Genomic DNA, 23,130 nt, shown 5'->3' with positions numbered 1-23,130 from the left:
CTGAACAACAGCTGTGAAACCATTTATCATGGGTGCATGCAGAGGATGCCAAATCTAGAAACAGCAATTTCTTGCACCAATGTATTACCACACCCACACAGTTGAAGCCACTAGAGCTCCCACTAGAAAAGGGTGGCAACCAAAGACCCAAAAGTAGTCCTAGGGCTTGAGTAAAAATATGTGCTGGGCAATTGGCCCAAGACTTACAGGCTCTTGCTTCTGAAAAGTTCTCAGATACCTCTCTGGCTCTTCCAATGTCTCTCAGGAGGAAGAGCTTCCTGCAGGAGATGTAACATATCAAACAGGTATACATTCGCCTAGTACTCACAAAGCAAGCCCCCTTCAGTTTCCTCACAGGCTCTAGTCTGTGTATATACCTGCCCTAAAAATGAAGTCCTAATGGCTCAGGGTCATGTGTGAGTGAAGGCAGGAGTCAGTGTCTAGAATTGAGGAGGTATGACAAGACAGTCCAGGTGTACAGGAAAGCAGAAATAATCAAGACATGAGTAGAACCAAGGTCAGCCTCAGGTTCCTCCTGGACTAGCCCCTAAGCACCCCAATCAGACCATAAAACCTGTAGTCAAATCCCGAGCTCTACATAAAAAGACGTAGAAGGTGAAAGATGCACATGTTTGCTATCTGAACACAGAGCAGAGCAGACAGTGAATGAGAACCCAAGTCCAACTCTGACCTGGGAGGTAAGTTGGCTAAATTCCCAGTGAAACTGCCTCTCTGCCCTAGCCACTGCAAAAACTTGCCATAGCTTGTCCTGACACAAGCGTGGACAGAGACCTTCTGAATGAGGGAAGAGGAGGTAGTCCAAGTAGTGACCTGTCTGTCTGTTCTGCCCTAAGGCTGTAAGTTTGTACACCAAGCAGTGTGCAATGAGCTGCAGCAGTGGGCTATGCTAACAAGGAAAGATGCAGGGTCCTAAGGTACCCATGGACTACAGATGGAACAAAGTGTTTGTACACCATATCCACTACAGTTAGCAGAAGCTCTTGTACCCTGGTGGGTTTAATGCCTTGGGACCCATTTACAGTTAACCTCTAAAGTGGGTTGATATTTGCCCAAGCCATTCAAGAAGGCCCCTAACTCTTATTCACAAGGATGTATAAAGAAAGTAGCCAAGAATTACATGTTCAGAGTCTAGCTACCAGAAGTCACCACATTTCTCCTGAGTACCTTGTGGAGCCTTCTAAAACAGACAACAAGGCTCTGTCTTAGCAAATACCCTGAACAAGCTACATGCATAGGAAGGGCCCTTTTGCCTCTCTAGAGTGTCAGCCAGAAGCTGAGCAATGGCAACAGAGGGAGCACTGATGCACAATGTCTTTCCCAGGCCAGCTCCATGAGACCATCCATAGCACAAAGAGCAAGAATTAACTATTCCATCCAGTTTCTAGGGGAAGGCTAGCACATGAAGTCTATAGGAAGAGATATTGCAAGAACAGGCTCCAGTGTTGAGGAGAGAATATCGGCACACAGTGGATAGAAGCAAGCAAAGGGATGTGGACCTGGATCATTTCTGGACAGTCTCTGGTAGTAAAGATAGATCACAGCATTGGCCAGGGACATAAGACAAAGGTCAGAGAGTAAGCTGCTACTGAGCATAAGTTTCTGAAAGCTGAAAGATATTCTGGGTTGTTGCCAGGCTGAGGAACACCAAAAAGATTAGTATAGCTCTAGTAGTTCAAGTGCATCACTTATGTTACACATTCCTGTAATCCTAGCAGTGAGGAGGCAGAGGCATGATTGGGTGATTCTCTCTCAAAATAATAATAAATGTATGTTACATTAGGCCCAAATGAGATGGCTTATCCCTGTAATCTCAGCACTAGGGAAGCAAAAAGGTAGGACCAGGAGACCACTTTATCTCAAAAAAAAAAAAAAAAAAAAAAAGTTATACTAGGTCATATATGTGTGTTATGCCTATATGGTACCCAGGAGGTGGAAGCAGGAAGCCAGCTTCAACTATATACCAAATTTGAGGCTAGCCTGGGCTATATAAGATGCTGTTTCAAAGAAAAACAAACAAACAAGAAAGGTCTCACTAAAACCAGAACTTCAGGCCAGGTATAATAGAGCACATGCCTTTAATCCTAGGCAGAAGCAAGAGAATCTGTCAGTTTGAGGCCAGCCAAACATACGAAGAGTTCCAGAACAGTCAGGGCTACAGTTTCAAATAAATAAAAACTAGAACTTCGGGATTAAGTTGTGCTGGAAAAGGAATCTCATCTAGGACAGTGTCTAGAAATGGATTTGAGAATCACTAGCCTCATACTTGGCTCAACATCAACAATGCAAGGAGATCCATAATCCACAGAAGCGAAAGTGGCCTGGAGTTTCTTTCTTTATACAACTCAGAATCCAGACTGCTAAACTGGCAGAGAGAAGGGGAAACAGAGTCTGACTATGTTCACCAGTGATGGGTTCTTTAGAGCTCTTCTAGAAGACCAAGGTTATAGCAGTTATATGACTGCTACATCGACTTAAGGACTGCCTGAGATTTTGCATATTGTTCTACAAAGAAGTGGGGTCAGCATTCTGTACATCCCGTCTTTTTCCTCCCTTCTATTCTGCTCACTTTTCCTGTCACCAGAGAAGAGACTGATCTCCAAGGTCTCAGACACAAGTGTGTGAAGATACTTCAACATTATTGCAGCTTTTAGGGAGCAGCTATGCTTTTCCCCTAGTCACTAAAATGGTTGTGCCCTGAGGCAACAGAGAGTAGAGGTCCCGCTGGCTCCTTCCATTCCCAAGGGACCCTGCTCTATAACTTTCTTGTGCGCACACACACACACACACACAGAGAGAGAGAGAGAGAGAGAGAGAGAGAGAGAGAGACAGAGAGAGAGAGAGAGAGAGAGAGAGAGAGAGAGAGAGAGAGAGAGAGACAGAGAGAGAGAGACAGAAAGAGAGAGAGACAGAGAGACAGAGAGAGAGAGAGAGAGAGAGAGAGAGTTACACAACAGTTTACACAACAGTAAGTACTACCCTAATACCATACCTAGCATCAGCTATAAGCCTTCATTTTCCTTTACTGTTCATTAAAAGTGACTGTAGATCAAATTCAAAGCCATCCTAAGCTATCTAGTCATGGGTGGAGGGTTGTATTGAACAAGGAAAGAGTCTGATCCCTTAGCAAAGTCCTTCAGTGTCTTAGTGCCCTCAGACATTTGCACACCAATTATATGCTGACAAATAAGCAAATCACTCTTAAGCTTAGAGGAAAAGGGTGTTTTTGTGTGCACATGTATATGTATGTATATTTGTGTGCACGGCGACTCCTTAACAGCTAACTCAATAGCAATGCTAAAGCCAAGAAACAACAGACTGACATTAGAGCAGGCTAAAAGAATACCATGCATAGAATGTAGCTTTCAAGACTGAAAGACTGAGGGAGACCCTCATGCATAGGGTCATCTGAAAGGCCTGCTGAAGACAGAGAGACTGGTCAGAGGAAATGGAGACATATCAGAAAGCCCAGGAACAGAAAGATTTTAGGATATTCACATAAATGCTAGAGAAACTAAACACCACCAATATCTGGGGACTACAAATGCACAAGCTTTTGTTGTTTTAATTTTATTTTTGAGATTATAACATAATTACATCATTTCTCCTTTCCTCTTCCTTCCCCCAAGCCCTCCCATATACTACTCTTTGCCTTCTTTCAAATTGATGACCTCTTTCTTCATTGTTAGTGTGTGTGTGTGTGTGTGTGTGTGTGTAAATATATATGTATATACACACACTCTCTGTCTCTCTCTCTCTCTCTCCCCATAAATATAATCTGAATCTATATATCCTTGGCTGTCCCCAAACTTCTAATATATAGACCAAGTCTCAACCTCATACTATCTCTCTGCCTCTGCCTCTCAAGTGCTAGGATCAAAGATGTGTACCATTACACTCAACTCACCCATAGGTTTTTAAAACATCTATTCCAATTTCCAGGAAGTAATAGTGCCCGAGTGTGCTCTCCTGTGCCAGAATCCACAGGGAGGTAGATATCTGGCCCTTGTAGGTTCAAGATTCATGGTCAAGTGGCTGAAAAAAGACAGGGAAGTGCAAAACTCCACAAAGTAACAGGGCTCAAGAAGAAGGGTAACTTAAAAAGAGAATCACCTCGGAGACTGGAGAGATGGCTCAGTAGTTAAAAGCACCAGCTGCTCTTCCAGAGGACCCTGGTTCAATTCCCAGCACCCACAACGTGGCTCATAAATATCTCTAACTCCAGTCCCAGAAAAAACATGTCACTGTGGGGGTAGGTTTAGAGGTCTTCCTGGAAACAGTCTGCTAGCAGCCTTCAGATCAAGATGTAGAACTCTCAGCTCCTCCCCAGCCATGCCTGCCTGGACACTGTCATGCTACCGCATTGATGATAATGGACTGAAGCTATGAACCTGTAAGCTGTCCCCAACTAAATGTCCTTTGTAAGAGTTGGCTTCATGGTGTCTCTCACAGCAGTAAAACTTTAAGATGGAAGCTGGGACTGAGGGTGGGGTATCGCTTAGATAGGCCTGCTATGCTTTTGTTTGGAGAAATGTGGGTTTAGGGACTTTGAAATGCTTTAAGTGGGGCTTACAGGCCATTCTAGTAGGAATATGAAAGACACTGGTGCTAAGGGAGATTTGAACTGTGCAGACCTGACTCAAGAGGTTTCAGTGCAGAAGAATTTCAGTATGTAGCCTAGAGACTGTTTTTGTGGTATTTTGGTGAACAGTATGGCTGCTTTTGACACTTCTGTCTGAAGAGTCTACCTGAGGCTAAAGCAAAGGGATTATTAATGGCATTGACAAAGGAAGTCTCAATAGAACCCAGCAGAGACTTTGTTCTCTGGTTTAGTCTCAAGCATTTTGATCAGTTGTAGCAAGCTTTGAAAGGAAAAGTACAAAATATATGGTTCAAGTTATAAAGGGCACCAGGAAGTGAAATGGAGCTAAATCCTGTGTTGGAGAAGATAAACATATTAAGGGAGTGGTGACTTTGGGGCAAGATCCCATCCAGATAAGCTTATTGTCTATGCATTTGCCACTGAACGAGGAATAGTTATGCCTAGGTACTATTATGATCTGGTTATCTGTGGGGCTGTGAACCATGCCACCAGACAGAAGAACTGGTAAGGTAGTAGCAAAGTTCAGAACCCCAATAAAACTCATAAGTAAGAACACAGGAGTTTAAAACAGCTCCCAACCATGGTAGTTAGCTGGAGCTAAGAAATTAGGAGTAATTAAGAAAAGACCAGCATCACTCAGGTGAAATCTTCTAGGAAGTGTTTTCTGAGAACACAAAGCTATGTTCCAGAGATAGCCAATGTTCTATCTCGTGCTGCAGCTGGACTTGGTCATGTGTAAGAAGCACCTAGATGGTACTGGTTTTGAAGGCATGAAGGAGTCATAGAAAGTAGCTGAGGCTTGGCACTGTGAAAGGCCAGGGCAGACCACTGATAAAAGTGCAGTCTCAGCTGCAGTTAATGGCCCAGAACTAAAGGGACCATGCAAAAAAGTTGAGGTTTAGCAGCATGAAGAAAGCCTACGAGAGGCTATTATATGCAGGAGAAGACTCTAGCTAATTAGAGAAGTTAGTACCGTGGGGTGACCACCAAGAACAGCAGCAGCAGTGGAGTGGCATCAACTAGGCCTTGGAGTGCTACAAAGGGCAGAGCTGAAGATGTGACCTAAGGCCTTTGGAGGAGCTCAGAAGATCATGTGTGGATCCCAGACTTTGGAACAAAAAGCTAGATGGTGAAGTTGCCTTGGAGATCCCAAGATGTTTGAGATGCCAGAGCTGTGGGACTTCTGCTGAGGAAAGCTAACAGGGAATGGAATCAGCCAAAGCAAAAATTGTGCTACAGTCAACAAAGCAGAAAGGAGTTGGACATCAGACATGGAGATGTGGAGTTTGAAGTTTGCCCGGCTGCCTTTTTTGTCCAGGATTTCCTCACTATGTCGTTTTGGAATGGTAATGTATAGTCTGTGACGTTGGAAGTATTGGATCTGCTTTTGATGTTAATTTTATAGGGGATTAGTTAAGAGATTGCATGAATCTCTGAAGAGACTTTGAACTTTGGACATTTAAACATTGATGAAACTATGATAGACTATAGGGATTTTTGAACTTGGATGAAATATATTTTGTTTTATGCCATAGCTAGGTATGCTCCCACCCCCCCACCCCACCCCACACACACAGTTTCATATGTTTGAACAAACCTGTTGGGATCATAGGGAGTGTAATGTGGTGGTTTGGATGCTTGGCCCAGGAAGTGTCACTATTAGGAGGTGTGGCCTTGTTAGAGTAGGTATAGCCTTGCAGGAGGAAACATGTCACTGTTAGGGTGGGCTTGGAGGTCCTCCTCCTAGCTTCCTGGAGACAGTCTTCTCCTTCAGCTCAAGATATAGAACTCTCAGCAACTCCCCAGCTATGCCAACCTGGACACTGCCATCCTTCCTGTCTTGATAATGGACTGAACCTATGAACCTGTTAACCAGCGACGATTAAATGTTGTCCTTTTTAAGAGTCGCCTCGGTCATAGTGTCTCTTCACAGCAGTAAAACCCTAACTAGGACAATAGTGTTTATTATAAGAAAAAGAACCTTTGGGCTAGAGAGATGGCTCAGCAGTTAAGAGCACCCAACTACTCTTCCAGAGGTCATGAGTTCAATTCCCAGCAACTACATGGTGGCTCACAACCATCTGTAAAGTGATCCAATGCCCTCTTCTGGTGTATCTGAAGACAGCTACAGTCTACTTATATATAATAAATGAATAAATCTTTAAAAAAAAAAAAAGAAAAGAAAAAGAGCCTTTTAATTTAAACAACAACAACAAAAAGTGAGGTTTGGTCTCAATTGCTATATTATTATATTTTATCCCAAGGCCTAGTTGCCTCAAGATCAGTGAATTCTCATATATGCCAGCTTTTGTTGTGCAAACCTTTCTCCTTAATTTAAAACTACTGGTTAATAAAGATGTAGGTAATATATGCCTACAGCCTATAGTTGGACAGAAGAGAGGTGATCAGAGCTTCAGTTCCTGGACTTAGGGTCTGAGGAGAGACCACAAGGAGAGAGGAGAAGGAAGAAGACACCCTGAGGAGGGGGAGCATGCGCACATGCACATGGCCATGCGGGCCGGCCTGCTGGAGTAGGAGCAGACCAGGTGGAACATGGCAAGTGATACCTCGGAGTTACTGATACAGAGGTAGACAAACTGGTGTAAAGGGTTGATATCCCCCAGCTCTAATGCATTAAGGCTTATTATAATATAAAAGGTTTTGTGTCTTTTACTTGGGAACTAAATGATATAAAGTGGGACAGAAACCCCCAAATAATATTTACCAGAACAAGAAGAGTATAAACACACATGAACCAAATGACTGTAGTATTTAGTCACTGAGTATGGTGGCCTTGGAAGTCCATGAGAGTCACATGGCACGGCCAGACATACTGACTTTCCCATGATCCCCACTGCAACTGTGAGTGGTGGAGATATGCCCTCAGCCTAAGCTACCCCGGGTATCTATCTGCTCTGGTGTTCACCTGTCTCTTAAAAACAACTTATGACTAAATCCTAATACTCAGGACTAACACCCTGACCTACCGAGAACTCATGCCTGGAGATATAGCAGAACTCAAGGTACCAAGCACCACTTTAACCAATACAGAAGACATTCTCACAAACACAGCAGAATATATTGAAAAATAAGATATTGTGACCTTCCTGCTGAAAGTGTCATTTTCAGAAAGGCCTTGGCCTCCAGTGATGGATAAGGAGGTGTTGCCATCAGTGTTATTGCATTTCCAAGGCATAGGAGACAAGTCTCCTGCCTATAACTCAATACAGCCCCATTGCTTATCATCAGAAGAAGGCAGGCAGGCAGGCAGAGGGACTCAACCAGCACCACTCCTGGTCTACCCTGTCTTTCTGAGTGAGGAAGAAGTAAAAGACCAGAGAAAAGACAAAGCAAGTATGTAGAAGACATTTTATCAAGGCAAGGATGATATAAGAAAAGAACATCACAAATGATACTGCTGTTACAGAGGGAGAGATGCTGTCCTTAGGAGACAGAGCTGCTGCTAGTAGGAATCCTCAGCCAGGTATGGAGAGGCAGGCAGAAAGTCCTAATTCAGAAGACCCTATGACCTGGGCCACCATGCTGTTTACCCAGAGCATAGAAGGGAGATCACTGAGTGATAAATGCTCAACAATCTATGGCAAGAAGTAGGTATTTCTGGAAGACCGCTTAGGGGAATACCCAGGCTTATACCTCCATCTGTACCCCATAAACACAAAAGAAGACAAACAGGAGGATGTTTCTGTGCCATCCAAGGTCCTGAAGGTCTCTTGTCCCTTCTACTGTTCTACTATCACCTCCAGTTGCTAAGAAGAGGACAGGGACCAAAGACTAGGAAGAGACAACCCTGCCCCAGGATGGGAGTAAATATTAGGTATGGAAAACAGGTGACAGAAGTGGGAGTGGAAGTCATTGGTTACAATCAACCTTGGTTGTTATTCAGAATGGCTCAGAGCCCTACCACTGTCTACTAAGCTTCCTAGACTTATCCAGGGCTCCTATACTCACCTGGTCATTTCACTTGACAAGTGCTCCCTAAAAGACAGTCTGAGGAACTGCTGTAGGCCTTCCACAGTGTCCTATACCCAGTGCTTTCTCAAAACTCCCTGCAGCTTCAGCACTGAACACATACAGGCAATGTGGTGCTAGGAGTCAATAATGCGTCTTGAATTCCAAATAAGGAACCTAACAGTTGGAGGAAAGGGACAGGCTGTAAAGGTAAGACACAATAAATTCAAGAGCACCCCTCAAGGGTCAGCAAAGGAAAGGGCAGGTACAGAGCCCAACAAATGCCAGGTATGCCATGGCCTACCTCTGCTACCCCCAACACCCCTCCAGCCACCATTGCCTGGCCCCATGTACCTCTGCCCTCTGGTCTTGATCCTCTGCTTCACTGCAGCTCAGAGTAATAGAGATGCTTTGGCCCTATCCTGCCTCATGGTGTCTGCCTTGGCTTTCACTTGTCTCTAGGAATCTACTCGAAGCTAAATCCTAATACTCAGAACCTTGTCCATACAGAGAACTCAATGCCCATCAAATGAAGACAAAACCAATCAAGGTAAAATAAGTAAAGCAGATAATCACAAAAGAAAACTCACATGGTCCCAGTGCCATGCGATGACACTGTTCTGCCTAATGCTACCAAGAAAGGTGGGATAAGTACAGGCCAGAACTGCTGTAGAATATGCTAGTAGCCACTGAAGAATTCCACCCATTGAAACATCAGGTACAGCAGTTTGGACCTTTAAAGGCACAATCTGGTCTGGAAACATCTAAAAGCCCAGCACAGAAAAGGGGACAGAGTATGACAGCTCGAACCATCTGAGTGATGGGATAATTAACTTTGTTTTCTGGTTTTTGCTGTGATTCATCCTTCTACAATAGACATGTAATACCAAGTTCATAAGAGGAAGAAACCTGCTCCCTCTCCCATGACATCCCATACAAGGCTTCAAAGCACACCCATCAGAATTCCATAAGCTCTAAACAGACAGGACTGTGAATCCAACAGAGGATTTTAATCATGCCTATGTACTAAGTTCCCAGATGTGACACAACTTCAGAGTTGGGCAAAGAAACCAATACGCATTGTGAACACTCACCAGGCCCAGCCTCATCAAAACCCCATGGCAGCATGATAGACCACCAGGGAACAGCTCATTAGGATAGAAAAGCTCACATTTTCAAGGAAACGTGTGCCTCAATCCTATCTTTCCCAATGGCCAGACCTGATTCCATTTCTACCCAAGACTGGCAGTGCCCTCTGGGCTCTTTATTCTGACTCTTTTCCCTTTGTGTTAATACAGCAGCAGGATCTAGTGCCCTTCTTATACCCTTTCTTCTTTGTCGTAAACATCACTAATGCAACAAGGCAAAATGGTAGCCTAACTTTTCCTACTGGCTTCCCAGGTTCTAGACACTGTGTGGGGTACCACTGCAAAAATGACTTGTCTCTACCTTCAGTAAGGCAAGGATAATGATTCACTCAGAGAGAGACCACATGTTAGAGCCAAGAGCCAAGATTACTGCCATGTGTGGTGTATCCTCTACCTTGCTAGAATAGGTCCAGCTCAATGATAATCTCTTATCTACCTCCATCCTACCCTCCCTGTGAGGCCACTGGACCCTCAAACACAGATTCTATTCACTGCTAAATTCCTGTGGAGTCTGCTGTTGTAGAGTGCAGCAAGCCAGAAAGCCAGTGCAGGCCCATGACTAAGGTGAACAGCTCCCAAAGAAACCTGGCTAGATACAGTCACTAAGTGGAAGCATAGTGTCTCACAGGAGTCAGCCGCCTGCCCTGGTCTGTTGTCACAGGTTCTTCCCTCCTTCAGCAATACCACTCTGCCAATTACAAGGTGCCAGGCAGCACACTCAGCAGGTGAATCCAGGATATGTAGGAAATGCTGAGTACCCTGACCAAGGATGGGGACTCAGGAACACTTCTTAAATGAGCAACTCCAACACTTATCTTTCAGGGTGCTACCTAAAGCCCTGGGGAGGTGACGCTTTAGTGGAGCCAGATGGAAGTCAAAGGATCTCTGCTTCAAGAAACAAATCTGCCAGGCCAAGCCCCAAACAGCATGGGCACTAAATCAGACCAGAAATAGACTCCATACCACCAGTACAGCACTGGAGCTAAATGGTGGCTTCAGACTGCATGCCCGTCTCCCTCACTGACAATCACTGGCTGGCAGCGCCTGTGCTGATAGAAGCCCTGAGTACTCCTGAAACACTAGCTGTAGGACAGGGGATCCTCTCTCACCTGTCTCCCTCAGCATCTTAGCTCAACAAAGAGGGGAGACAGCCCAAGCATGTGAACAACAGTTATTTGCTTCAGAAGCTTCTAGTTCTTGACTACCTAGAACTGGATGGTAATCACAGGTTCCTCCTACCTCCTAGATGGGTCACTCTCTGCTGGCTTTCCTTGAGTCCCAGCTTCTGAAGTACCTGAAGAGCAGCGTAAAGCATTCAGAGAGCTAGCTGAGTTCAGAAGCCAAAATATAACTAATGCTTTAAGTGGTTCTAACAGTGCTTCAGTCCTTTTATTTGGGACAGGGGCTACTCAATACAGAAAGCCCTCAAGCTACACAGGCTGAAGCAAAGCCTCCATCCACTAAGCCTTCCTCAGATACCCTAGTTCCTATAGAGCACCTGCTTGACAGAGTCAAAGCATCAGGTTAAGGTAACGGCCCCACCCACCAAATCTAACACAGTGTTCCTCCAGTCTCTACCCTTTCTGCAAACACAGTGGGATTGGCTACTCACACTACATACAGCATGTTCTTGCCTTCTACAGTAGTAAGGCTGTGCTCACTTCTCATTCTTGAGCAGTGGTTCTCAATGCTGCAACCCTTTAACAGACACTCATGTCACCTCACTGTTTCATTGCTACTTTGTAACTGTAATTTTGCTAGTTATGAATCATAATGTAAATATCTGTGTTTTCCAATGGTCTTAGGTGACCTCTGTGAAAGGGTCATTTGACCCCCAAAGGGGTTGAAATCCACAGGTTGAGAACTGCTTTTTTATATTAAGAACAAGGGGCAAGGTTTGGAACTTTACTCAGGCTCACGAGTTTACTGTCCTCACAGCAGAGTGGCAAGTTAGATGTCTAGGAACAAAATCAGTGTGAAAGAAGGTGATAACTATCCCTTTTCATTCCCTCCAGATACTAAGAAATAACCTCACTGTTGGGATAACCTGGTTTTTTTTAAACTTTGTATGAAGGTGTGTCTCTGTATTTTCAACTGTTAATTCTGTACCAGCAGAGAACAGCAGGATTCTGGTATTGTCATTCCTATTGCTAATCCCTGGGTTTTCTCTTTTGTAAATATTCGTCCTTCCTCACCTACCTAAAGGCAATCTAAAATTGTATGAGAAGTTGTCTTGCTCCTGATTGGTTGTAATAAAGATCTAATGGCCAATAGCTAGGCAGGAAGTAGGAAGCAGAACTTCTGGGCAAAGAGGATGCAGGGAAAAGAGGGAGATTAAGGGAGCTGACAAGGAAAGGAACAGACGTAACAACAGGGAACAGAGGAAGGTATAGGGTATAGAGCTAGCCACATTACAAGTCGTACGCTAAATAGTCTGGTTAAGTTAGATGAGCTAGCTGGGATACTGTTCAAGCAAAAGGCCTAAGCTTTAAACTGTATTAGCAGTTTCTATGTCATTATTTATAATGCTGGAGGTCCAACAAAGTCCTGCTATAACTCAAGATATAGGGCAACACTTTCCCCAATGCAGGCTTCATGTAAAATGCACAAGGGAAGGAGTCCCTGAGATGGGCTCAATCCTGAGGAGGCCTGTGGTTCCAGTGGCACCTCCATCCGGCATGTGGTCCCATCATGATATGAGTTATCTCCTTTTAGAGTGTAAACTGGAGAGGGGTGGGCATAGTAGTTACTCATGACCTCACTCCCTTCCCTGGTATTGCAGTCACAGGAACCTTGAGGTGAAATTAGAGAGTAGAAGAAAAGAAGGAGGAAATAAGGGGCAGGAAAGGCAAGTGGCCACATCCTGCCCAGACAGAGGACAAGGAAGGGGCAGGGAGAGGCCAGCAAAATATCTGGAACAAGCCATACTGGGTGAACCAAGCAAGACAGTAGAAAAGAAGTCTATCTGCATTGGGATGAGAGGCTAAGTTGAGGGAAATAGCAAGATCCCAAAGGAAGACACCAGGAAGCAATGTCCCTTGCAAGAGAACAGAATGAAGAGTAGATTCCATATAGGAAGTATTCCCACCAAAAAGACCAGAGCAGGTCAGCATGCAGAGGTTGTCATACAAATGGAGGATGATATTTTTAAAGCATTCCACTAAAGACTGGAGAGATGGCTCAGCGATTAAGAGCACTGGCTACTTTTCCAGAGGATATAGGACCCTAGTGCCTCACAACTGTCTACAACCCCAGAGAATCGGGCCCTCTTCTGGCCTCCACAGCAGCAGGCACAGTATGCATGTGGTACACATACAAATGCAAGAAAAATACTCATTCATACAGAATAAGAAATAATTTAAAAATTGTTAAACGCCAGGAAATGGTGGTACATGCCTTTAATCCCAGCACAAGGGAAGCAGAATCAGGTAAATCTCTGTGAGTTTGAGGCCAGCCTGGTTTACACAGCTAGCTCCAGGACAGCCAGGACTACACAAAGAAACCCTGTCTCAAAAAACAAAACCAAACAAAACCAAAAGTTAAACATTTTACTAAAAAATAATCATTTTGATACAAAGCAAAGCCTAACACAGGCAGGCTAGGGACAAAGCAGACTCCCATTTGCTGGTCAATATGGTTGCTTCTGTTTGCCCTTGTTAGCTGTCAAGAGAACTGGCCCTTGAGTACTAGAGTCCATCATATCTTGTGATGGCATACAAAGACAGATCACGAGGTTACAGAAAAAAGACACAGTTAGAACAGTGGGCCAAGGAAAGAGCCCAGTCACACTACTGAGAACAAACTAGTATGAGAATTTATTCCTTTTATCTCAGTAGTGAGGAGTCAGGCCTCAGTAGCTCTCCATTGTTTACAGCAGAAGTGACCCTACAGAATGCAACTGCAGGCACAAACCGAAGGTAATGATCACTTAAGGATGGGATTAAGTAGCTGGATATAGGTAGAAGTCTATCTCACCCTGTCTGGAGGTCACTTGAAGCTAAACTGCCACAGAACTCCACCCACCTTGTAAGAAAAGAGATGTCACCCTGGTAATGTTTAGTGCCTTACCCTTTTGCCCAGCTTCCTATTAGGAACAGAACCAAGGGCTAACATGACCAACAATAATCTCACTTCACCCAGAAACCAGCTTTTCCTCCCAGCCCTCCCCACTTATCCAAGCAGCTATAATGTTAACCAACAGAAGCTGACACACAAATGCTGCTCTCCCCTTCCACCTATGTCCCTTGTGGTAGGAAGCTCCTCCAGGGAGGAGAACTGAGCTCAGGAGGGTCCAGACCCACAAGTTGGCCAAAAATCCCTTGCTCACCCTCACCCTATTAGTGTTCAATGCAGCTCTGCATAGGCTTAGTAAAGGCCAAATCCCAGCAGAACCAACACAAAGCCACCCTGGAACCCAGCTCCAGGGGTGGCAAAAAGCAAGGCTGTTCTTCTTGCCAGCTTTTCCACTTTGAAAAAGTTCTTTTTCCATTTAAAAATGTTATTTATGCTAAACTATGTTTAGTCCTTATCCTTTTTAAATGGTGAAAGATATTTCTGTTTAACATGTAAAATGGTAAATACTGATACCTATAACTAACACGAATCCAGTTAAAACTTGGAGTGTAAAGAGGTCCTAGGAGCAAAAAGTTTGAGAATGCTCTAGGTCAAGGAGGAAGCTTCATATAAGAAAAGCTACATAGGGGAAACATGCTCTGGTAGACAACCAATATCAAGACATTCAAGAAAGCAAGAACCTCTTGGGCCTCCCAGGATAGCCATCAATGGAGTCAGCACAAGTGACCTGGAAACCTAGGACAGGCTAGGTGAAAAAACAACAACAAACAAAACAAAACAAAAACCCTTTTGTCTGAAGCATAAAGGTTCGGGAGAGCTCCATCTGAGCTGCTGAGGCACGGTCACAGTCAAAGATGCAGAGCCAGATTCTCACTTGCCCCAGGAGCTGCCATACGATATACACATTCCCTCACTGAGGGTCCCTGTTAGCTGTGTGCAGAAACAGTGAGCACCATGAGTAGACAGCTGTGTTCTCTGCTGAGAACCAACACTACTTCAAAAGGATGTGGCAAAAGCACCATGGGAAGAATAAAGAAGGGCTCCGGAGAGGACTTTTCTTGCCATTGGTTTTATCCAAGTACCAGAATAGTCAAGGCCAACTCATAATGTTCCTCATATACAAGCAAAGTCTAAAGCACAGCCATGAAACACTACAGTGATCTGTGGGGTCCATGATTCACCCAAACAGGACTCAATTTTATTTTAACTGTATCTGGAAGGGGTTAGAAAGATGGCTCAGCAGTCAAGAATACAAACTGTTCTTGCAGAAGACTGGAGTTTGATTCCCAGCACCCATATCAAGTGCCTCACAACATACTATAATTACAGCTTTGGGGAGATTTAACTCCTCTAGTCTCTGTGGGCACCTACATTCATGTACACACACACACACACACACACACACACACACACACACACACACACACACACACACCATTAGTAATAATAAATACTTTTGAGTGTGTATTTGGGGTTGGGGATGTGACTTAGTTGGTACAACACTTGTCTAGCATGGGTACGAAGTTTTTGATCACCCCCCCTAGGGTATAAACCATGTGTGGTAGTACGTAACTCTAAGTTTAGCACTCAAAGGGTGGTAGTATGTTACAGACCAGCCCGGTTTCAAATCAACCGACCAACCAATAAATGAAAGATAGTGAAATGAATGAAATGATAGTGAAATAAATGAAAGATAGCTGAGCAGCTAACAGATACTGTTATTATTCTCTAAATAATACAAATTTGCAACTGCTCACACAGGGTTGACCTGTCATGTGTTGGAATAAAATATAGAAATGATTTGCAGTATATAGGAGGATGGCCATGTTCTATATAAACGTCACTTATATAAGGAATATGAGCATCTGAGCACTGAGTACTTAAGGAGACCACTCCCCTCAGTATACTGAGGAATATCTGTACAGAACTGTAAGTTCATAGCAACTCCAATGAAACATTATAGGGGTTTTGTTAGTTTATTATATTGTCTATTTTGGTTTTTTTCCTGCCCACGTCCCCAAAAAACTTGGTTATAAAGGCAGGCATGGTCTCAGACACTTTAATTCCACTACTCATAGACTGGGGCAGGTTAAAGTAAGACTGACTCTTAACCCAAAGGGGACGGAGGGAAGCTTGTTTCCTGATTACCCTGACACTTACACACACACACACACACACACACACACACACACACACACACACACACACACACACTTGTTTTAAGCCCTGACACTTACACACACACACACACACACACACACACACACTTGTTTTAAGCCACAATACTCAAAAGACAGTTGCCAAATCATGAGTCAAAATAGCTTTGCCATAACCCCATCACAGGGGTTCTCTGCCTTCCTAATGTTACAACCCTTTAATACAGTTCCTTATGTTGTGACCCAAACCATGAAATTACTTTCATTGCTACTTCTTAACTATAATTGTGCTCGTTATGAATCGTAATACAAATATCTGATGTTCCGCCCCTGTGAAAAGGTCATTTGACCTCCCAAAGGGATTTCAATCCATAGGTTAAGAACCACCTCCCTAGAGTGAAATTCAGATCCCCTACCTCCCACCCACCTCTCCCAACTCCTTTCCCATTCAAGGGGTAAAGAGACAATTCAAAAGTACTTCTACTAGCTAAATTTGGGGCAAATCGCTTATGAAAATAAGAAAAAGTAATAAATAATAAACTGTGCTTGACTCTATAAGACTGAACAAGTCTATGGTAGCCTAGGAAACATAATACAGGCAGTCCTTCTGTGCAGATGTCCACCATGTCAGCTCTCCTTAAGTCCAGTCATCTTCATAGCACCTTCTCAAACCTCAGGATCTTTACTAAAACTACTTTCCTGACCCTACATCCACCATGCTCCAATTTCCTTATGGTCCCCCTAAGCAGCAGGGAGTGGCCACAAAAGGCAGGCCACTTACCTTTCTGTTCATATAGTACCCACCTTTGATAGCTCCTTGATTCCACCATAGTCTCTGGTTCACTCTGTTTCTCACAACACCAGAACTCACACAAACTGCCTTGTCACATACGGCACCAAAGGAACAGGCTAAGGAGCAGAAAGGCAAGTAAAGTAAGCCGTGTGGCAGAGTAGCTCCCACTGGCTTACAGAAGCTCTGCAAAGGACCCTGAGACAGGCCTGGGAACCTAGCCAGGACTTCATATGGCAAGGTCCCATGCAGACAAGCCAAGCTCTGTGTCACACACACCATGTCTAAGCTAATTTTACATTCCTGGACTTACTCCCAAGGCCAGACATCACTTCCTTGGGGCCACTTGGCACTGTCAGGCCTTTTCAAAGACCAAGACATAGCCCCACAAGGTGAGAGCTGCGGCCTTCAGCAGGGACACTGACATCCAAACCCTGCAAGGGCTCCTAAGATGGTGTCCCTTCTGCTAGCTCAGCAGTTCTTACCTGTGGGTTGCCTTTGGGGTCCAATGACCCTTTCACAGGGGTCACCTAAGATCATCAGAAACCACAGATATTTACATTATGATTCATAACAGTAGCAACAATTTAGTTACAAAGTAGCAACAAAAATAATTTTATATGGGGGTTACTACAATATGAGGAACTGTATTAAAGGGTCGTAGCATTAGGAAGGTTGAGAATGAATAAGCTAGCTCAAGGAGGAAAGGAAAGGAGTGTCAGTGAAAAGGCAACTGAGAGCAAGTGCCTACCCTCAGAAGGTCACAGGCAAAAGGCAGAGACAAGCAAGGCCTTCTCTCCTTCAACCATCCATAACCTATAGGGGCAAACTCAAACAAAAGTGAGCACCCATGCCTTCCTGACACACCACAACAATGACGTACTTCAGCCAAAATCACTGCTGCCCAAAGCAGAATACAACATAACTCTATGGACTGAATTATACATGGCCTCATGACCCTATCAGGGAAGTGCCCACTAAGGATTATAAGACCAACTGGATGAAAACTATAACCCAGACGGTCATGCATTCTGGCAAAGGGAACCTTCAAAGACAAGAAAACCAGCAGATATAGTCATGGCCTGTGGCACAGACTCTGACAATGCCAAGTGGAGAGGCCATGGGCCACATGTGGCCTTGATGCCCTGTTGAACAACCTCTTCCTCCTCTCTTGAACCTTTTGTTTTAATTCCAATTGTTTTAACTTCCGTGTTCCCAGGCACCATCCCATGGAGCTACAGTGAGCACCAGCGGGTGTGCCCCAGCTGAGAAATCCTGTCCAGAAAGAAAAACAAACAGGAGGTAGGCACAGAACGGGAAGAACTTCTGGCAAGGCAGGCAGGAGCAGCTCACACCTTCTTCTGCCAGATTAGCCCATAACAGGCAAGATGCACGAACATCCCCAGCAGGAAATGCCTAACCACTTCACCCCAACACTTTTTAGTTACCCAGCAGAACAGCAGAGAGCAAATGGTGCCCACCAGGATATGGGTCTACCCACCCTGCCAACCATTCAGGCTGAGCTTCCCTCAGGGTTATACAGCATATCTACACAAACACAGGAAATGGGGTTTGAGTGTTTCTGTTTCCATGGCCACTGCAAGGAAGATACAGGAAATGTTGGGCTACCAGGACCACTGTAATGGGAGTTCCCCACTGAGCTGGCCTTTAATACCTTGCTATACCAGAGGAGAGGAAGTCTTGCAAGTAAGCACACTCTGAACTGTCATCCCACAGGCAATAATGAGAGCAAGTTCTGGAGGCAGCCTGGAAAGATGCCTTGCCGAACAGGTAGATTATAGTAGCACCAGACAACAGCTGAACGGAGGACACTAAGGATATTAACCACTAGCTTCACACTATGCTCAGGCACACCTTCATAGGGAAGCACAGAAGTACCACCCAACTGTCCCCGGTTAACAGGGCTCTTGTGTAATACACCACTGGCCTCACCCTGTTCACTGCTGGCCAGCTTGGCAATGCAGTACCAACTACTAGGGGACACTCTAAGCAAACAAGAGAAATGAAGTGTTGTTCAGAGTGTCCTGAAGTATACAACATTTATGACCACTGCTTTGTTTAAAGGGAATGGGAGCACAAGAGACCCAAGCAGACACCTTTGCAAATCCAACCCAGATAACCACGTGGACAGCCTCTCATGGAAAGAGGCTATTCATGAGGTTATTCCTACAATCACATCTTGCAGAGGGGCCATCCACTGGAGAGCCTGGCTGCAAGAGATGGCACCTTCGTCTTCCTCCTCTGCCAGCCTTAGCCCTCAAAGCACTGACCTTGGAGCCCTCAGAAGCCTTACCCTCAGCATAGGTGTGCCCAGAATTCTTGGCTGAGGAAGTAGTACAATTCAGTTTTAAAAGACGGTTACAGCATCATCAGTCATGCCTGCGAATTTTCCACAACCACCTCTACCCACAGGTAAAGAGAGAAACAGAATATGCAGGTCTCCTCACAATGCCCAGTGGAGCAACAAATGGACACTATTGCTGACACCCACCACTGAATCCATCACACACCAGATCTCATCCATTTAAATATAATAATGGAATGGAGCAGACTGATGCTGCCTCTTGTGGAGGTGGGCACCTGCAGCAACCAGAGGGCTTTTCAAAGGATAACCGTTAATGTTCCATTGGGCTGAGAAGGTGGCTCCATGGTAAGGGGCTTGCCCAACATGCTTAAAGGCCCTGGGTTCCACCCCTAGCAACATACACACACACACACACACACACACACACACACACACACACACTCTCTCTCTCTCTCTCTCTCTCTCTCTCTCTTTCTCTCTCTCTTACTTGAAATTAAACAAAAGTCTATAATTTTATTAAAAACTACCTAATCATATACTTGAATCGAGCAAACTTAGTGGTATGTGAATGATACCACATGAAGCTGTTCAAACAAAACCTACAGACTCTTACAAGCCCAGTCAGGTGTCAGTCACCAGAAATACTTTCCCAGAAGATAAAGCCTTTCACCCCCATGCCAACCTTGCAAACACACCTGCATACAACTGCTCCAAGTGCAAAGCTGCTAAAGCCTGCTCCAGACAGGCTAGAAAGCCTGAGGCCATTTAGCTTTAATCTGTGAGCTGAGCAAGAGTAGACCTTCGAATATACACTGTATCAAATAGCCAACACCAGGTTTCATCTCCTACCTGCACTAGAGAGATCTAAAGGCTCCACAAGAGTCAGGTACACCCTGAAAGGGAGCCACAGTAGCAGGCTGGAGAGAGACTACTGGAGAGAGCAGAGGTTCAGTAAAGGTGGCCAGGCAGAAAGGACAATTCACTATCATCAATGGGAAGAGGAGAAAATGTATTCTTTTGACTCCAAGGGGCTTCTGGACTGTGCTTTCTGCTAGATAAAATTCAAACTACACTCAGACCTCCTGGTTAAATGCTTGCCCCAGAAAAGACTCAAGTGTTGCTTAAAGTATCCCACAGCATGTTGAGGTTCCCTCTTCCAAATTCTGAGCAGCTTCCCCTTGGATGTTACCCTGCTCTTGGTTGTCCAGAACAGAACAAAGACCTACTATGCAAAAGTTGTAACCCTTTCTAATAAAGAATGAAGGCAGTCTGACTATATACACTGTTTAACAGCCAGCTCAAAGCTTCTCCAAGCAGAACAAACCTACAGGACAAGAGGTGGCTAAGAGCCACACCTACAACATTCTCCAGAAAAGTCCCAGCAGGTTTACCACCAAGTCCCAACGTGCCAAACTCTGCTATGGTTATCCCAAGCATGCTTCCCTGCAGGGCCTACCTTCCTCCTGAGCAGCTGGAACACAGAAGATAAGGCTAGGAGATGCTCAAAGCCCCAGCGTGATCCTCAGCCAGCTAAGGGTAAGATGCAGCTTTTCATTTACACCTTTGTAGACCTCTCTTCCGGCTCACACTCTCCCATGCCACACTGGGTTCACCCAACATGAAGAAGTTTAACAGAACCTTCAGTTTAACATAAGCAAGCAAGCAAGCAAACCTTGAAACATGAGCACCACATTCCAAACTCCTCCTTGATATTGAATGGTCTGAATTAAGAAAAAGATATGTTTATCCAATTCTTCCAGACAAAAAAGTACTTAAATGGTTAACTGCAGATAAAGTTTCAGTCCTGAGCAAACAGTGGGTACTCTGAAGCAAAAAAAATGGCTTCACTTCCTACTGACCACCTTGCCAGCTTTCACAGGGGATCAGAAGACAAAGTGGAGTATATCTGGTGGGGAGGAGGAGAGGTGTCTCTGAAGGCTCACTTCCATTCTTCCTACTTTTATAAGAATACTATGAAAGATGAATGAGGAATATTGGGGCAGCTTGTCTTTATCTTCCAAAGATACCAAGGAGGAACTACACCTGATCACTGAACAAAAGAGAATTTTAGGCAAGGAACTGTTTAAGAATTTATGACTACCAATATTCAACATGTAACATGTGACACTTAAGAACACGAACACAAAGACAATTAATTGCCCTGCAGCCAGATCCCTCTTTAAAAATCTCTACTGCCCTTTGTAACTACAACTATTTTTTACAGTGAATCAGATTATTTCCTCCTTTCCAAAGGTCCCAGAAGCAGAAGTATCTCTCAGCTATACTCTAGGGCCTGGAATAACCCCCATCTTGGAGTGAGAGATAAGGGTTCTGCTGCCCTTTCCCACAGAGCTCCTTGTTACCAGGGATTTGACAAGGGTCACAAGAACCAGGGCCTCCAAAGGCTGACGATGGTTAATATCTGCATATTTGCAATGATGATTCAGTCCACAAAACACAGTCCTCAGTCAGTTTAAAGACTAGCTTCTGGTCAGTCTCCAGGCAAGAAGCACCTGCCACTGATGGGCATGGGCCTATAAAAATTACACATACAGCAGTGGGCAGTTTCTTCAGTCACCAAACTGACAGATCCAGTTCTCTTGCACTGAAACCATATTTGCAGGTAGGCCAAGTATAGTCAGTGCTGGCCCTCTCCACAAATGCACAAAGGAAGAATGATTTGGAATAGGCTAGATACAGATATGTGTCCTACACTTAAAACCTCTGGACTTCAGAGACCTTGTAAACGATCAGGACATATCATCTGCCAAGCTTACCATATGCAAAACATGTGCTGGCCCTTACCTCAGTTAACCCTTCAGTAAACCTGTTCTGCGGATTTCACAGCTTCCATCTGACAGGCAATCCTTTAAAGCAAGTCTAGAGAGGACCACACAGCTAGGAAGCAGAGGGGAGCCAGTGACAGTGCTGCTTCTTGAAGAAAACAGATGGGTCCTCCGCCTGGTCCTCCTGTGTCACTCACACTTAGCACCCTAAATGGCTCTATGTGGCTCCCAGCCACCCTTAGTCTCCTGTTTATCCCTGTGGCTGCTCCTTTAGTCTGCCCTCTCCTTAGGTTGCAGCACTGGGAGGTCAAAACCCATCTCCATCGTCTCAGACGTCCTGACAGTACCACCACTACACTTTCCTCCGCCTTCCCCGGCTTCTATCTCCAGAGTCCCGTGCAGCTCTCGCACTGCCGAATCCGAAGGCCGGCATCTCTGTGGCCAAGTAGGATTATACTGACCCAACAGCAGGGCCGCGGGCACCGCCACAGAGTAGAGAACCGAGACGCGGGGGAGCGCGCGGCTAGGAGCGCCCGCCTCTCACTCTCCTCAAAAGTAAATTGGAAGAAAGTCACTTGGGCGGAAGAACTTTCGCAGGCCCCGCGAAGACCGGCGACCGACAGTGCCGGGTGCCCGACTCGCAGCCGGTCAATCCGCGGCGAGGGACTGCGGCCTCTCGAGACAGCGCCTCGGGGACCGGGCCTCGCTCCCGCCGGCCGGCCGCCCGCCCGCCTGCCCGGCCTCCCGGTACTCCGCAGCGGCTGGCTGTCTTCCCGAGCCCCGGCCCCTCCTGGAACCCGCCGCCCGCCGCCCTACGCTCCCTACGTTAGCCGCCGCCCGCGCAGCGCCGCGCTACGCCGGCCGCCGCCACTCACCCCATGAGCCAGTCCATGGCTGCGCGGAGCCCGCGCCTCGCTCGGCCTCAGCCCCGCCGGCGGCCGGAAGTAAACACTCGATGGCTCCCGCCCGCTGCCGGAAGTGACGCGCGCACGGCTTGCTGGGACGCGTAGTCCCAGCGGCCCCTGCGGCGATGTCCCGGTACCTGTTCTGGAGTACTAGGACCTAGCCCTATTGCAAACCTCGGGGCTCCGGGACCCAGGAGCATCCTGTACCTGAAGACTGTCCGGAGTTTCTGGATTCCCAGAGTTCGAATAACTTCAGAGCGTCCCAGAAACCCAGACGCCGGGAACTCCGGAGTGCCTTGGACTCGCAAAGTGCCTGTAATAACACAGTGCCCAGGATCCTGGAGTGTCCCACCCC

General features: G+C 45.6%; 1 protein-coding gene across 3 annotated transcripts in view; it reads right to left on the bottom strand.

Moving 5' to 3' along the window:
• Window positions 1–22,840, bottom strand: part of Mob2 (MOB kinase activator 2) — a 56,697-nt gene extending 33,857 nt beyond the window's left edge. Inside the window, exon 1 of one of the 3 annotated variants that reach the window (XM_032891394.1) lies at window positions 22,746–22,840. In XM_032891394.1, coding sequence (XP_032747285.1) covers window positions 22,746–22,762 — 17 coding nt within the window. In that variant the 5' untranslated portion in view covers window positions 22,763–22,840. Of the gene's footprint in view, window positions 1–21,889; window positions 22,309–22,745 lie in introns of those variants that run through there. The other 2 variants (XM_032891400.1, XM_032891398.1) reach the window with 2 other exon arrangements.
• Between the last annotated feature and the right edge of the window lie 290 nt (window positions 22,841–23,130).

Source organism: Rattus rattus, chromosome 2 (genome assembly GCF_011064425.1).
Source record: "Rattus rattus isolate New Zealand chromosome 2, Rrattus_CSIRO_v1, whole genome shotgun sequence".
Taxonomy (NCBI): domain Eukaryota; kingdom Metazoa; phylum Chordata; class Mammalia; order Rodentia; family Muridae; genus Rattus; species Rattus rattus.
The sequence above is the reverse complement of the archived record's forward strand: the minus strand, read 5'-3'. Positions and strand labels throughout refer to the sequence as shown.